The sequence below is a fragment of the Ochotona curzoniae genome, unplaced genomic scaffold (genome assembly GCF_017591425.1).
Source record: "Ochotona curzoniae isolate NIBS_2020 unplaced genomic scaffold, NIBS_Ocur_1.0 contig_3498, whole genome shotgun sequence".
Classification (NCBI taxonomy): domain Eukaryota; kingdom Metazoa; phylum Chordata; class Mammalia; order Lagomorpha; family Ochotonidae; genus Ochotona; species Ochotona curzoniae.
The window spans coordinates 37,344,125-37,361,203 of NW_024465885.1; the positions used below are offsets into that span (position 1 = coordinate 37,344,125).

A 17,079-nucleotide genomic window follows, 5' to 3' on the forward strand; every position below is an offset into this window, starting at 1 on the left:
TGATCCTGTACCCACGTTGAGGATCTGGGGGAAGCTCTTTGCTCCTGGCTTTGGATTGGCTCATATTTAGCTGTTGTGGCCACTTTGGGGAGTGAACCAGCAAACAGATCTTTCTCTATACATCTCCTACTCTCTGTTTATCTACCTTTCCAATGAAAATACATAAATCTTGAAAAAAGTTCATGTGTTTAAACTGGGATCCATGGCTAAGCTTCACATAACAAGTGGAATTCTTGACAATGATGTGAAAGTATCTACACTCCCAAGCCAGGGATCCTGTGTTTCTCTCATGTTAGCGGAGAAAAATACTTGTTATACAAGACAGGTAAGCAGTTATTAGCTTTTTATCTATATATATTTTTAAAAATATTTATTTTACCTGGAAAGCCAGAGGGAGGGAGGGAGGGAGGAAAGGAGGGAAAGAGAAAGACAGAGAGGGAGAGAGATAGCTTCTAACTGCTGGTTCATTCCCTAAATGGTTGTAATGTGCAGAGCTGGACTGCTCTGAAGCTGGGAGACAGAAGTTTCTTCCACATCTTCCCTGTGGTTCAGGGGCCCAAGGGCTTGGGACATCCTCTGCCGTTTTCCCAGACTACAGCAGGAAGCTAGACCAGCAAGTGGCACAGCCAGAACAGGAACTGGCACACTGAGCCGAATGAACTCTAGGCAAGAAGCAGGAAGCCCACATGATAAAGGAGCTGTTCTCAGAAAAACCACAAACTCCACGAAGCAGGATTTATTCCTAGTACAAAGATAGAATTTGGCTGGCTCATCCTCTAGGGAAAAATGAAAATTTTAACGTACTATTTGAAGTATTCATTTTAAACAAATATATGCAATTCTGAGTGAAATAATGCATCTCAAGGTTGGACATTCATTTATTAGCCTACAGGTACATGACGAAAATTGAAATTTAGAACATAAAGCTTACACAGACATGGGCATTCAAAAAATAAAATTCATAGAACAAGGCATGTGACACAACCTCATTTTTCATATTTAATGGTTTGGATTCCAAAATGTTTTATTTTTCCTGGCTTTATTTTGAACAGTAGTGATGACAGAAAACATCGGTGACTTGTGTCTGATTTTAGGGTAAGCACATTGAGGACACTTTCATTGTATGTAATCTTTGTTCTAGTTTTTGTTACCAAGTTAGGTTCAGGTAAAATCTAATTCTTTATTGAGACTTTATATTAGGGAGATGCAGATGATAGTTTTCTATCAGTGTATATTTTCACTTGTAGTTGTTGAAATTTATAAGGTGTTTGTTACTAGCATTACGGCTTTCTGATTCAATGTTCTGAGATCAGATTATCCCTGCATTTGATTAGAAAACACATGTACTTACCTTTTTCATTCATCTCTATATTTTGCTTAGTATGTACATGTAGTTTTAGGACAAACAGGTTTGTAAACTGCTTTCTTGTTCTATCTTTATCAGATTATGGAATCATGAATATAGCTGACATAAAACAAACAGCACAGTTCTGCAGTAGGGTAAGGATTACGTGCTTTTTGAAAGTTGGAAAAAATCTCATCTGTAAAATCGTTCAGGCCTGGGGCATGTTGTGGAAATTAATTGCAGTTTAATTATGACTGAAGTTTCTATTTTACTTTCTTGTTTGTGTTTTATTTCAGAGGATTTATTTTGCTCTTTCAATTTTATTGTCAGTGTGTTCATATTTTTCCTTTAATCTGTTTTTTCCCCTCTCGTTTTTGCGTGTCATGTTTTAATATTTTCTCCTTTGTGTACAAATCAAGTCTTGCCAAAGACTTGACTTCTGTCTGTTTGAAGTACTAGCCTTTCCTTTTTAGATGTTTCTTCTTTAACTGTCTGTATAAAATTTTGATTTTTAAAAATTTTTATTTTGAAATAGTTTAAACTCATAGCTTACAGAATTATTTAATTCCAAATTAATTTTTAAAGAACTTTGTCTTAATTACAGTGGTCAAAGAACATGACTTTGATGAAAGATCTATTGTTTCTATAGAAGAAATGGAGCTGGCCTAGTACAGTAGCCTAATGGCTAAAGTCCTTGCCTTACACTTGCCAGGATCCCATATGGGTGTCGGTTCATACCCTGGCTGCTCCACTTCCCATCCAGCTCCCTGCTTCTGTCCTGGGAAAGCAGTCAAGGATGATTCAAAGCCTTGGGGTCCTGCGCCCACATTGGAGGCCTGGAGGAAGCTCCAGGCTCCTGGCTTCAGATTAGCTGCAGCTGCTGTGGCTGTTGTGGCTACCTGGGGAGTGAACCACTAGATGGAAGAGCTTTTTGTATTTTCTTCTCTGTAAATGTGACTTTCCAATAAAAGTAAATAAATCTTAAAAAAAAAAAAAAGAAGAATTAGAAGAAGAAGAATTAGAGAGGAAAAAAGAGAAAGAGATCTTTACCCACTGGTTCATTTCCCAAATGTCCATGATGTTTGGGGCTGGGCCTGGCTTACGCCACAAGCCAGGATCTCCAGCCAAGTGTCATCCACATGTGTGGTAGGGGCCCAAATAATCGGGCCTTCTGACAGTGTTCCCTGCAACACGTTAGCAGGGGGTTTTGTGGGAAGCAACTGGGACCCATAATGATGCCTTCCTGTGGAATACCAGTTTCATAGGGGCAGCTTAACCACCTCCCACACTGTATGGCTTATTAGATTTATTTACACTTGTTTTATGATCCAGAAAATATATTGCAGTACATACGTACTTGGAGAGACTGTATTCTCTTCCTTTTGAGTCATGTTTCTTTCTTAAGACTTTGTGTTTATATAACTTAAATTGAAAGGAAAATTAGAGAGAAGGACAAAGATTTCATTCACTGATTCACTCCCCAGATCTGGAACTGGGCCAGTGTGAAGTCAGGGGCCTGGAGCTTCCTCCGGGTATCCCATGTGAGTACAGAGGCCTGAGGACTTGGACCGCCTCTCACTCTTTTTCTAGGTGCATTAGCAGAGAACTGGAGGGGAAATGGAACAGCCTGGACTTGAACTGGCACCCATATGGAATGCAGGCACCACAAGCAGAGGCTTAACCTAATACACCACAGTGCCAGCCCAGTGTTTTAGAAATGTCTTAATGTTGTTAATGTTTTAGAAATTAGTGGGGTCTTAGTTGTGGTTTAGCACATTAAACTGTTGCCTGCAGTTTAGGAAATGCTTATTGGCACTGGTTCTGAGTCTCATCTGCTGTACTTCCAGTCCAGCTCCTTGGTAGTGCATCTGGGAAAGTAACCAAAGATGGCTCAAGTGTTTTTACGTTTGTATCCACGTTGGAGATCCAGATGAAGCTCCTGGTGTCTTGCTTGCCGTGTTAATTTCATTGTTCAAATCTTGCATTTTCTTAATAATTTCCTGTGTCCTACCAACTACTGAAAAGAGGTACTGACATCTCACAGTATAGTTGTGGATATCTGTATTCATCATTTATCTCTATTTGCTTTGTGTTATTTTTAATTTCTGTCATTATGTAATAAATATATTTGGACTTTCGTGTCCTTTTGGTAAAAAAAAAAATGTTTAATTATATGAAATCAACCTGAACTTCAGAGAAACTAAATACAATCCACATTTTTTGAAAATAATATGCTAGCAAAGTGTAGGGATATATGGTAAAGCTTTACAAGAGTTTAGAGGATAATTACTCTAAAGGAAAGAAAACACCAACAGAAAGAAACACTTCAATTACTTCCTTTACTGATATTCAAATTACACTATGTTTAATATCTTGTGCTTTCCAGGCACTGTGCGAAGTAGGAGGAATATTTCAGAAATATGTTTTTACAGCTCTGATATCAAGACGTGGCCTTTCTGAGACAACAGCTGGGTATGTATAAAAACCTGAATATGTCCAAAAGACTTCAAGAAGAAATTTAGAATCTTCCTGAGCTTTCCAAAGTTCAGAGCTAAATCTAATGTATAAGGCCGTATGTCAAAATTAAAATGAAAAGTTGGAAAGATGGTTACTTAACAAAAATAGTAAGATTTCCTGCCCATAATTATCTGGTTTCCTTCTTCATAATAAAGAGGAGATCCATGCATGTATTAGGTAAGTACTTAATTAGATTCCTTGGTTAATCAATTACAATCTGATATTTTGGACAGGAAATAATTCTCCTAATCAGTTTTAGGATTTGTATTTGAGAGTCGGGGGAAGAGAGAAGTGAGTGAGGCAGAGAGAGAAAGACGGTGGCAGCTGGTTCACTCCTCAAATGTCCACAGGTGCCAGGACTGAGCTGAGTAGAAGCTGGGAGTGAGGCACTCAAGCCAGGCCACCCACCTGGATTCCAGAGATTCAGCTGTCTAAACCCATCACCTGCAGCCTCCTGCATGTGTGCAATGGCAGGAATCAGGAGTCACAGTATAGCTGGAATTTGACCCAACACTATGATATAAAATGCCATTCAAACACGCATGTTAATTGTTAAGCCAAAGCCTCTCAGTGAACCAGGCTTTAATTTTCATTTCAAACAAATGTGCTGTTCAGTTCTACGTGGAAGCAATCAACAGGCCTGTAAGAAGCCGTACTAGGACCAATTTAAAATTACCCACTTTGATGAGACATGAGGGCGCTGGTCAGTACTTTTTTCCTATTGTGTTTCTGTGCACTGATGACACTAAAATGCAAAGCGAGCATTTGTTGAAGATTCCATTCAGTTTTCATTGTATTTTAAGCCCTATCAATGACCATTTTGTAAAGATCTGACTTCAGTTTGAACTCTGAGCTGGACTACACCACAATGGGCCTGCTATTCAGCTTCTAGTCTCAGTACCCACCACTCTGCCCAGCTCTGGAAAAAGATTCCTTCTCCAAAGTGTCTTCTTTAGAGAAAGAGGAATCAAGGAGCTTGAATCTACAGAGATAAAACCAGATTTTGGCTGAGTAGTGTCTGGCTAAATCAGAGATTACATTTTGGCTCATAAAAAATAAAAATGCTAATGGTGGAGATATTCTTTTTCAAAAGCTCTTTGTTAGGGCAAGAAGCGTGCCCTAGTGAGAGGGCACTGCTCCACCCTGCTTCCTACTAGTGGTGACACCCTGCGCCAGGCACTCAGTCTCCCACGGTTCTGATGATGTCAGCACTGCAGTAAACTCAACACCATCTTGCCTCCCGGAGGAATGCCAAGAGCTCTATTTTGGTATTCTGTGTTGTAACACTACAAGGAAAGAAAAATCAACATGGCAAGGAAAAATCGTGGAGGACACTTGGAGTTGCAGAGATGGAGTGTGTCTAGAGATAAAGTGGCTGAAATTCACAGGACAGGTATGAGCACTGAGGGAGATTCTGGGGAATGCAGCTGAGTCATAATCATTACAGGAATGTGAAGGAAGTGGATGCACAAGAAAGAAGTCCATCTGAGGAAGGGATAACAGACTGTGGAGTTTGCACCCAGAGAGACCTAGCATTGCTCCCACCACTTAGAAAGGCATGCTCAACATTCACATTGACTACACAGGGGGTCTTGCCTCATTAGTGAGAAATAAAGTACTCACAGGTAATGGCTCTGATCCCACCCCAAAAAGCCAATGAGCAAAATCTAAAACGACCAAAGCATTATCAAGTCACTGAACTCCAGCAGAAAGCTCAAGAAAATGTACAGGCCTACAATCATACCGGGCTTCAGCAAAGTAAAATTCAGTGTCTGATGCCAAAAAATTAGACATGAAACAATGCAGGAAAATATCACACAGAAATGAAAAACAACATTCCAAATTTGGCTCAAAGTTGGCATTAATGTTAGAATGAACAAAGAAAGATATTTAAACCACTTTATAGTCATATCCCATAGATTTCAAAATGTTGTAAAGGGATGGGCATTTGCTGTTTAAAATGTTGCTTGGGATGCCTGCATCCTATATGGAAATGCCTAGCTTTGTGTTTTCGTCCTGTACCTGACTGCAGTTCTCTACTTAGCAGTCTCACAGGTAACAAGTGATAGCTCATACAGCTGGGTCCCTGCCAGTCACCGGGTTTCTGGCTCCGAGCTTTGGACCCAACCCAGTCCTGGCAACTGCAGGCAATTTCAGAGTGAACCAGCAGATGGGAATGGAAACTGTCTCTCAAGTATGTAAAATTTTTAAAAACAAAAAAAGATCAGTTCCTGAAAGAAATGATTAGGTCTCCAAGGAGCTATTTTTGTGCTGAGAAAAAAGGTTAGGTAAAGATACTGAAGTTATTATGGAGACAAGTACAAAAGCCAAAATTGAATTTTTAGATATGAAAACTCTCATATGTGAGTTGACAAGATGAAAAATGGTCAGGTTGGATTAAAGGTAGAACTACATTCGGAACATCATAATTAAATTGGTGAAAAACTAGTGATGAAACAGAAAAATAACAATTTCTTCTTGGAAATAACACAAAGAAGACAAAGCAATATTATCTTTGGAATAATGGAAGGAAAAAAACCTCAAAGGAGGATTCTATAGAAGCAGCAAAAATCTTTCAAAAGTAAAGATGAAATTAAAGTATTCTCATATGTGCCCAAGCAAAATAATTCATTAGCAACCCACAAATCCTCGAAGACATTTTCAGGGAAGGTTTTAAGCAGAAGGAAAATGAAACCAGGCAGATCTGGCTTCATCGCAAACAATTCAGTGCAGTGGAAAGGGGGGCATTTCTTCTTGTTACTTAGTACTCTCGTATTACAAGAACAGGTTACAGAGAGGGGGAAATGGAAGACTTTTAAGGTCCTAATATCATCTGTGAAGCAGCATAATCTCACCTGAAGGGATCTGATAATACCATTGCTGGGTTAAAAAATGTGTACTATAAGCCACAATAAGTGCACTTAAAACAATACATAATAAAAATGATGAACAAATAAGAGTTATGAAAGTAATCAGGCTGTTAGGCTGATGCTCATGATACCTGCATCCATGCTGGAGTGCCTGGGTTTGAGCGACAGTTCCACTCCTAATTCCAGCTTCCTGCTAATGTGTGCCCTGGGCAGGTGGCAGGTGAGTGTGTCCTGGCCACTCCTACAGAGAATGGAATTGAGTTCTCAGATCCTGGTTTTGCCCTAACCCAGTCCCAGTTTTTGTCAGCGTTTGGGGAGTGAACAGATGGGAGATGCCTCCTTCTCACACTCGCTCTTCCACTGCTTCCCTCCACTTTCCATATATAGAAGTGTTTCTGCCTTTTAGATTAACAGTACTAAACAAATTTTGATGTACTGAAGGCAAACTGAAATTGGCACACTAAAAAAAAAAAAGGTTCAATTACTCCAAGAAAAAGACAAGCAAAAGACAACAAAAACAAATCCAAAAGAAAATAACAAGATGATAGATGCACATGTGGCTATATCAATAATTTCATTATTTAAGCACACATACACGGTGTTCCCAATTAAAAGACTGCCTAGAAGAAATATGCTTTAAATACAAAGTGATACACAGCTTTAAATAAAAGCACAAGTATAAAAAACATACTACACTAACACTAATTAAAATGAGCTGGGTGGCTTTGTCAATGTAAAAATAGAAGATTTCAAAGCAAAATATATGATCAAGATCTAAAATTTCAAAATGCCAACAGATTAAAGAAGATATAAAAACTCCAAATGTTTATACGTGTAAAAACAGTACCTAAAAACTCACAAGCGAAACTGACAGCATTGCAAGGGAAAACAGGGAAATTCACAATTATAATCACAGCTTTCCACACTTCTCAGTCAATGACAGAACAATGAAACATAAAGCACGTACTTCAAACACTGCTGATATTTAAGGCAAAATTTCCAACTGGGTATCAGAAGAAATTTCTGCCTCATTAGCCTTTCTGAGAAATCATCAGTGAGAATCACAAATATGCTTCCTCAAATCTGAGACCATTTTTCAGGTCTCTCCCCATATGGTACCTGCACTGAGCTGGAAATTCAAGTCCTAGTTCCTACTGGTCCAACAGATGTTCTTGCAGCTCAGTCATAGCTCTGGTTCGTTTGCTTTCCATGATATTATGAGGGGGTTTGGCAGAGTCACTTCTACCATTCTTTGCTATGGTGTGAATGTTTGTCTTCTCCTTCCTAACTATTCTGATGCTGAATCCTAAGGCCCAGTGTGTCGGGTGGAGGGAGAAGGCAGGCGTTGGGAGAGGAGGGCAGTAGGGTTGAGTCTTCAGGAATGAGACTGATGTCTTTTTAAAATAGGCATCAAGGAATTCCCTTGCTCCTATCACATAAGGACAAGCAAGAATACCATGTGGGGAAAAAAAAAAGAAATATCTATGAACCAGGTTGCAAATCCTACTCAGACACCAAATCCATCAGCACCTTGATATTGGATTTCCTGCCTCTGAAATGGTTAGAAATAAAGTCCTGTTGCTTGGAAGTTACACAGTCTGTGGTATTCTATTATTGCAGCCTGAATGGACTAAGCTTTTGTGGTTTGGACTTTACTACGCTATCTGTGGTAAGAATTCCTGGAATACTATATAAAGTCAAGTTGTACACACTGATTTCCTGGGAAGCTTGGCTGACTTCTCCAAGCAAAGGCTAATATGCTGCAGGAGCCCACTGGAGACAGCTGTCCGTCACCCTAAGGCTTGAAAAACCGTGGCTTGGGACAATGAGTACGCTTGAGGCAATTCTCCTAATTTCTCTGATAGGACCATCAACTCCATGTGCGTGCTGTGAGCCGCAGCAGGATGCAGGGCAGACCTACCCGAGGAGGAACAGCCTGCAGGGCGGTGATGTAGTTCTCCAGGGCCAGGCGGCGGCGGTCATTGAGCATGGCTTCCACTCTGGCCATGTGCGTCTCCACCAGCTGCTGCCTCTCGTTGGCTGCCTCCTGTTCCAGAGACTCTACTTTCTCCTGGAAGTGCTGTGACAGCAAACACACACGTCAACCGGGACACAGAACATGTAGGATGGGGAGCAAAGGAGTCTTTTAAAAGGCGGTATGGTCCTTCCAACATTTTCCTTCTGCACATTAGAGTTTATCTCTGTCTTGCTTTATCAGTATCTCATGTGATTCCTGAAGATTGATTTGACTAATGGTAGTGCTGGACAAATTTATGTACTCTGAAAGCTATGGCATATATATATATTTTTTCTAAATCATGTCTTACAGAAAGTAATTTAACCAAAGAGCCACAGCAAAATCTTGAGTTATATAAGGTAATTTAAGAATTATTTTAGTTCAATACAGATCTTCACATCATTTCTGCCAGAGTTAGCAGCAGCAGCAGATTTGAGCTATGACAACCATTTATTACTATTGCTAATGGAGTTTTATGGCCATGGAGTATGCTAGGGTTTGGACACTGTTTTAGTGTAAAAATGGAGGGTTCATGTACTGGAGGTTTGTCCCTCAGTGTGGTGATCTGTTTAAGTGATGGGGTCTAGTGGAGAGTCCTGAAGTCAATGTAGGGGTGTTGTGAGGGATCAAAGCAGCCTGTGTGAGGTCACTGCTCTCTCAAAAAAGTGAGCCCAGCCAAGTATTCTCTTGCTCCTTGGTGAATATATGATCTCTCCCTGGGCCGCACATTCTTGCCATGGATCTTGAGGTCCTTACTGTAGCCAAAGTGATAATGGCTTCATGCTCTCAGAACAATAGAAATGTGAGCTAAATGGCCTCTTCTTTACAGGATAAGCCTACTTCCAGTATTTTATTAGTCATAAGGACTAACATGAAATTATAACATGAAATAACTGGAAGCAAATATAAGGTATAGTTAAGCAACACAATAGTTAGATGGTGATTAAAAGTAATTCAAGCTTATGGAAACAAAAACAATTCCATGTGAGGATTTAGCAGTTGCTGGGAAATTTGTAGTTACTCAATAAACAGATGTTGGCAGGTCCAGCTTGTTAGGAAACGGGTCAAGATTTTACCTGGATAACTGCCTTCTTATCAGCCTTCGGCAAGTTCTTTGCTTGGCGCTCTGCCTCTTCCCATTCTCTCATGACCTATGAAACGAGAAGACATCTGAGTTTCAAACTATCACTTCTCCTTCAAATACAGATTTAATGGAATGGATTATTTTATTTTCCATCCATTCTTGTCAATATCACTTCTAAAAAATGCAACTTTTACCTATGTATATTTGGTCTACCACTAAGTTGTAAATCATTTTTCATAGCAGTATAGTAAATATAAATTCACATTTAATGAAAGAATAGTTGATTTTCTTGCTTCTCTGAGAAACGACTGTCATTTTATTTGATATGAATAAAAGTCAACCATTTAAAAAGACATATAATTTCTAAATAAAGTCTTCCAATATAAAACCAAATACATTGCTTTTAGTCTTTTATTAAAGGAAACAAAACATTTCAAACAGTGTATTTCCAATATATGGGGGGAAGTAAACCCATAAAGAATTTTGAGTGTCCATCTGTCACAAATACAACATCAAAATGAAGTGACATGCACAAAGGGGATGGGAGAGAGGACTTCCGTCTGATTTCCTAACATCTAGCCCCAGTGGACAACCAGAGCTGAGCTCCAGCAACTGGAGCCATGAGTAACAGGGATTACTCCAGTCTCCCTGCAAATTCCAAGGAAAAACACATTACAATATTCTGAGCCTACCACACACTACTTTGAACAAGTAATACTCTAATGCTAATTCAGTAAACCAGGTTTAAGTGTTTTATAGGAGGGGAAAAAAAGCTTCTTGCTCTCAAATTTGATGGCTGCTTAAATTTTCATAAGAGATGCTCACTTACTGTTCTCATTACCCAAAGGGAAAAATTTGCATCTCAACACGTTATTGAAAGAAAATCTTAGTCTGGACTTTCTGTATTCCATATAAAGGAAATATGACGGCTATAGCCCTGTCTTTTTTCACGCGTGTGTTGTCAGGTAGACTGTGGAAGTGTAGGTCATGCTGCAGCTAAATTAAATGTAGGAAGAACAATCAGCTAAACAAAAATGCTGGCCTATTACCAGATGTGTTCTTGTACAACTGGTGTGCTCCCAACAGTGGCAGAACTTCAGCTTATACTTTATAGGTATTTGTCCCCAAGGAACTGATTTTTATGCTATTCCTCAAGGCCACAAACAAAAAAGAAACAACTATGATACAATTTCTATCAGATAATACCACAAAAGTTTTTATCATATGGGTGGGTTTCTCCTCGATATTTTGTGATCCATAAGCATTGATTCTTTCAACAAAATACAGTTACTTATATCTTACATAAGATAACAAGGACCTTGCTTTAGTTAAAATCAAGGAGAAAAGCATGGAATATTTTTTTTTATTATACCTGAATAGCATATCAAAAATAATCTCAAAGTTCAAGGCAGTATGAACAAGAGCAGTTTACACAAGAAACATATTGTGCCAGTTGCTTTGGTGTCTCTGAGTTAATGAGGGACATCTGTGGGCAGAGGGATATTGACGTCTATCTTGGCTTTATAGCAAGGAGATAAGCCATGCATAAAAAGATTTCAATTTCCTGCATCCAGAATGATCACAGAGGCAGTACGCTGTCAAGAAATTTTTCACACAAAGAAAATCAGAATTAGTTTGAGACAGAAGCCAAAGACAGGTCTGACAGAAGTATGAAGAACTGGTTTCTCATCCTACACCTAACACCTTGTACATCTGGAATTCATACTTTGCAGCTCTGAGCTCGGGGTCCATGGGACAATTAAGGAAGCTTTGGCTAATGCACTGTAAAGAAGCAAATTTTGATTTCAGGAACAATTTAATAATATTCTATCCCCTGGGAAAACATCTTTCCCTGGGAATCCTCACTATATTAGTGCAGATGAATACCCACTGTAGGCCAAACCTGTCCCTTGGAGTAATGACAGCCACAGCAGCACACTGCTGTCAGGTAGCATAGCTGGGCCCCTCGCATTCAGGCCTGTAGAAGTCCACCTAATCCAACTGATGCCTCACAACCACCTCGGGACTATGCATGGACATCATCACCAAGGCATCAGGTAAAGGCACCTGCTCAAAGTGATTCCAGTAACAAAGTGGCTCCTAATCCCCCATTTGCTAATTAAGATGCAAGATCTGGCAAGCAAGTTAACACTTTTATTTGATGCCAGTATAAAGTAGTTCCTGAGATGTTGCTGCTTTTAGTCAAGTCAGTGTGTGCTCTGGACTACTTTAAGGATACAGAAAAACTGCTAAATTCAACTTTAAAGTATTCATACACTGTTCAGATGTTTATAGCCACTGGATGGTAGTCATAAATGTCATTAAAAATGGAGTTAGGAGATAACATTCATGAGGAAGTGCAGGAGGTTAGGCTGTGCAGGAGGTTAGGCTGCTGACCGTGCCACTGGCGTCCCATAATGGAGCACCTCTTCCAGTCTCTGGTGCTGTACTTCAGCTAAATGCAGCAGAAGATGGTCCAAGGGCTGGGGCCTCTGCCACCCGTGTGGGAGGCCTGGCTGGAGTTCAGCTCCTAATGCTGACTTGGCTAAATGACATGGCTATTGCAGCCATTTGGCAAGTGGGACAATGGATGGAAGATCTCAATCTCTCTCTTGCTAAACCTTGTCTCAGGTTTATTTGTACAAACAATACAGGAGGACAGCCGCCCCCTGAAGACAGTAGCCTAGGTGTCACCCCAGTCCTTCTGTCTTCTCACTGGCAGGGAAAGGCTGCTTGTGGGGACTTGGACACTTTTGGGAAGAGCCTGAACTAAGATTGGGGTTGCAGGCACAGCCTGGACCTGGATCTTCTTACTGATTTGAAGCTCTGTCTTGGCCTCTGCTTAGGTCTCTGGTCAGGGCAGCCTGATACCTTCAGCAACAAAGGCACAGGCACACTTCCCAAACCTGGAGTGGGTGATGAAGGCAGGTGGATGCAGTTTGCAGCTAGTCCTATCTGGGATTGTGGGCTTAACATCCTCAGCTTCACGAGGGCTTTGACAGCTTCAGCACCTGAACTAACAGCCTTGGGGTTGGCCATTGGTATCTTCTTCTTCAGACTCTTCTGTTTGTGCTTTTTGGTCAAAACATCTTCTGCAGAAAACTGCGATTCACCCCTATCTTTAGGATATCTTCCTATCTTCATGACTGCAGCTTCTTGGTGCCATTTCTGTGCTGTTTTGGAGAATGGTTGTATGTTGTGTGGTCCTTGGACTCACACATGTCTGCATTGTAACCTGCGGCTGCCAGAGTGCCTCAGACCAGAAAAAGTCACAGTGCCTTTCAAATGAATAAGGCGAGTTTACTTGGGGGCATTTTTTTTTTTCATTTTTAAATCTGTGCAGAGTCTTTTCTTGGTATGTACTTTGCATGACTGTTTGATGTGCCTTCCTAAATACAGAAAAAAATCACCAATTGGACTGAGAAACAAATACTTAGAATTACATGAAAGGTAAGATCTGTGGCAGCTTGTCTCATTGTAAGACTCATACAGGTGTAGTAATGGGTAGGATTCATCATGTGGAAAAGTCCATGTGGAGACCCCAGGAAGTCAGGTTGAGGGAAGCATGTGGGGTGTGTGTGGAGGGGTCAGGGATGTGTGTACAGAATGCTAATGAGAGCAGCAGCTTAAAGCTGCAGATGATGGGGGTGGCAGAGAGGATGCAAGAAGGCACAGGCAGACCGCAGTCAGGATGCAGAGGTAGGCGCTGGGAATACTGAGCTGAACAGTGTTGATTTTTCCTGTTTTCCTTTTTTTAGACTTAATGTACCCAAGATTGGATTTCTGAGGGCAGTGGGAAGCCTCTGAAAGCTGCAGAACTAAGAAGTGAGATGGGACTTTAGTTGAGAAGAGGACATTTCAGTGGCAGGAAGTGTGACTCACAGTCTGCTATGCTACTTTTTAAAAACAAACAAAAACAAAACAAAATAAAGAGAGAGTTAACACCTCAGGCAGCATCTTTCCTAAAGAAAATCCGATTTTTCATGAGAACGGGGTTCAGGTGACGCTACCTCCCTAACGCACTCTAGCCAGCTCGAGGCTCACCTTGTGAACACAGCGTTGTTTGTTTTTTATGTCACAGGCACTTCCTATTCTAGATCACAAAGTGCTGTTGACTCAGTGCTTTTGTTTTTACTTTATGTTACCAGGTTAAAACAGACCCACATATTGCAGTTATTCATCTTTCTTTTCATCAAAAAGGCTGTATCTTTTGTGATGCATTGTTAAATTTCCATTTAGAATGTAGGGCTTCTATTATTCAGGGGAGGTGAGGCTAACATATCAGAAGATGTCAACATTGAAAACAGTTTGTCATTCACAGTTTCTAAGAGGCAGGCAGTATGCGCAGGCACGCGCGCGCGCGCGCACACACACACACACACACACACACACACACACAGCCTTGTGAACAACTGGAAGCAATAAAACCAGGCAGGTGCATACACATATACACACACACAGGCAGATGCATGCATGTGTACACACACGGCCTTGTGAGCAATTGGAAGCAATAAGGCCAATCAGGAGGCAGAGGAAATGAGAGGAAAACGTGGAAAACAGCTTCATTGTGGTTGTCATTGGAAGGAATGAGATAGGCAGGGTAGGCACTTGTGGGATGGCATACTGTGAATAATCCCAGCAGGCTCCAGGTACAAGGCTGCCATGGTTTGGATGGTGAACATCCTGCAAAGGTCTTTGCTTTCAAGACTTGGTCCCTGGAGGGGTGCTACTGGAGGACTCTAGAACTTTAGAGGTGGGACCACATGGATGGGCTTCCATTCACTGTAGGCATGGGTTTGGGAGGCAGTTCTCACACGGAGCTTAAGCCTGAGTTTGGCTTCCCTCCTGGCTCACTATGTGATTTTGGGAATCCTCCCACCACCTACAGTTCGCCATCTCCCAGAGGGCTGCAGTGGAGGCCTACTCTACTGTTACTCCAATGCCCTTGGGCAAACTAAATCTCTCTTTCCTTCTAAGTAGCCTGTCTCAGGTCTTTTGTAATGCAAAGCTTACTAACAAGGGGGGTTGTCCCTTCTTATCTGGTTGTTGAACCTGAGGTGGTTAGAGCTGTGGTTTGACAGAGAAAGTGCTTTGGGGGTGTGGGCTTTGGGTTTGCTGATTTGCCTGGTAGAGACCTCTCACAGACCATACAGGTATCTGGGAATTGGCCTATCCTGGAAGGGCTCAAGTCAGAGAACACAGGAAAACACACACACACACACACACACACACACACACACACACACACACTCTTAGCAGTCTGCCGCAGATTTATTACGATCGTAGACAACACATGGCTAATCCACGAGTCACATTTTATGACTATGAAGATATCTTTTGAGTATTTGCAGTAAAAATAACAAAAGTTAGTCACATCTTCTGATATTTGCCACAGAATAAGAACACCAAAAAGAAATGGTTGACTTTGGAAATGAGCTCTTTCTTCATTCTTTTAGATTTAGATTTTTTTCTCTCCATGCTCTTTAAAGTTTGTAGGCCACAAGTTAGAAAAGTGACTGGCAAATAGTGTTAGATACATTTATTGACGGGCGAATGAATGAATGAATAACAGTAAAAGAACAAAGGATCTGTGAAAAGGCTAAAATCATCTGTTATGCTCAAATACAATGTCCACTGCCCGGAGGTAAGTGTAACAGATCATAGGGTACACGTGAGTGTAACCATGCATTAGACCTAAATTGCTTTTCCATTTAATAATGATTCTGCTTTTAAAAGAATATCTACAGCAGTGTACTAGTGAAAGAATGCACAGGCTTGGGCTTGAAATCCCATCTCTATGCCATTTATACTTTATGTTTGAGGGGAAAGAAATGTCTTGAATCTCTATTCCAATACCTATCACTTACAGGACCAGATGGCATGATTACTACGGTCTAGTTTAAAATTGCTATGGCCTATGAATTACCTGGCAAGAAATGATACACCGATAGTTATAATAATCTGCTACTTACTACAAACCATTTGCTATTACTTCTAAAAATTCTAATGGATTTGAGAATAATAAAATGAAACATTTTGCTTTCTTTTTTAAAAGTAAATCTTATGAGGATACATATGGATAACCAACAGGTTACTACACCGACACAAATTAACCCATCCATCATTGCATGCATTGATATACCAAGGTCACTAGGGAGAATGTTATAGGTTTAATTTGGTCTTTTTTTTAAAAAAGATTTATTTATTTTTATTACAAAGGCAGATATACAGAGAGGAGGAGAGACAGAGAGGAAGATCTTCCCTCCGATGATTCACTCCCCAAGTGAACGCAATAGCTGGTGCTGCACTGATCCGAAGCTGGGAAACAGAAATTTCTTCTGGATATCCCACACGGGTGCAGGGTCCCAAAGCTTTGGGTTGTCCTCCACTGCTTTCCCAGGTCACAAGCAGGGATCTGGACGGGAAGTGGAGCTGCCAGGATTAGAACCGGCACCCATATGGGATCCCGGTGCATTCAAAGTGAGGACTTTAGCCACTAGGCCACGCCACTGGGCCCGGTTTAATTTGGTCTCACAAAGTCGTACCACCCCTGCTATATGTGAATCTTTCCTAGGCAAAGTGCTCATGGAAGATACAAAAAACACAAATAAAGATTGAAAATTAAAACTTCATAGTTGGTATTACAGCATAAGGACGTACAGTGCTACCTGCAATGCTGGTATCTCACATGGGCAACAGTTTGAGTCCCAGCTGCTCCATTTATGATCTAGCTCCCAGCTAATGTACCTGGGAGAGCAATAGCAGGTGAACCCCTGCCACCATGTGGCAGACATGCATGGTGTTGCAGACAGAAAGGGGCCATTTGGGAAGTGCACTGGTGGAAGGATGGAAGATCTCTCTCTCTTTTTTTCTCCCTCCCCCTCTCTCACTCTCCTTGTCTCAATTGCTTTGTGTGACTCTCTCAAGTAAATAATAAACAAATCTTTCAACAAATAAAAACTCTCCATTTGTAAAGCCCTGAACAGAGCCATCTGGGGAGACGAGGCAGAAGCTTGCTCAGGCTTTCTCATGTCAAGGGTTTTAGGACACAGGGCCCAAGTTTACCTGAGACATCCTCTCTCGGTGCTTGGCCTCGAGCCTCTCTTTGGCTTTCTGGAAGTGCGCGTGCTCATTCTCATCTCCAGGTGTCTCCAGATACTTGTCCACAGCATCAGGGGTGCTGGCTGCAGTTGTGGGAACTACAAAGAAGAACGGAGGGAGTGTTGAGAACAGAACCAATATCTAA

General features: G+C 41.0%; 1 protein-coding gene across 10 annotated transcripts in view; it reads right to left on the reverse strand.

Moving 5' to 3' along the window:
- The window catches only part of LOC121156772 (amyloid beta precursor protein), a 248,055-nt gene that overhangs the window by 65,275 nt on the left and 165,701 nt on the right, over nt 1-17,079 (reverse strand). For all 10 annotated transcript variants that reach the window (XM_040980686.1, XM_040980688.1, XM_040980685.1 and 7 more), the window contains 3 exons: nt 16,899-17,032; nt 9,826-9,900; nt 8,654-8,812 (listed from right to left, as the gene is read on the reverse strand). In XM_040980686.1, coding sequence (XP_040836620.1) covers nt 8,654-8,812; nt 9,826-9,900; nt 16,899-17,032 — 368 coding nt within the window. The remainder of the gene's footprint in view (nt 1-8,653; nt 8,813-9,825; nt 9,901-16,898; nt 17,033-17,079) is intronic.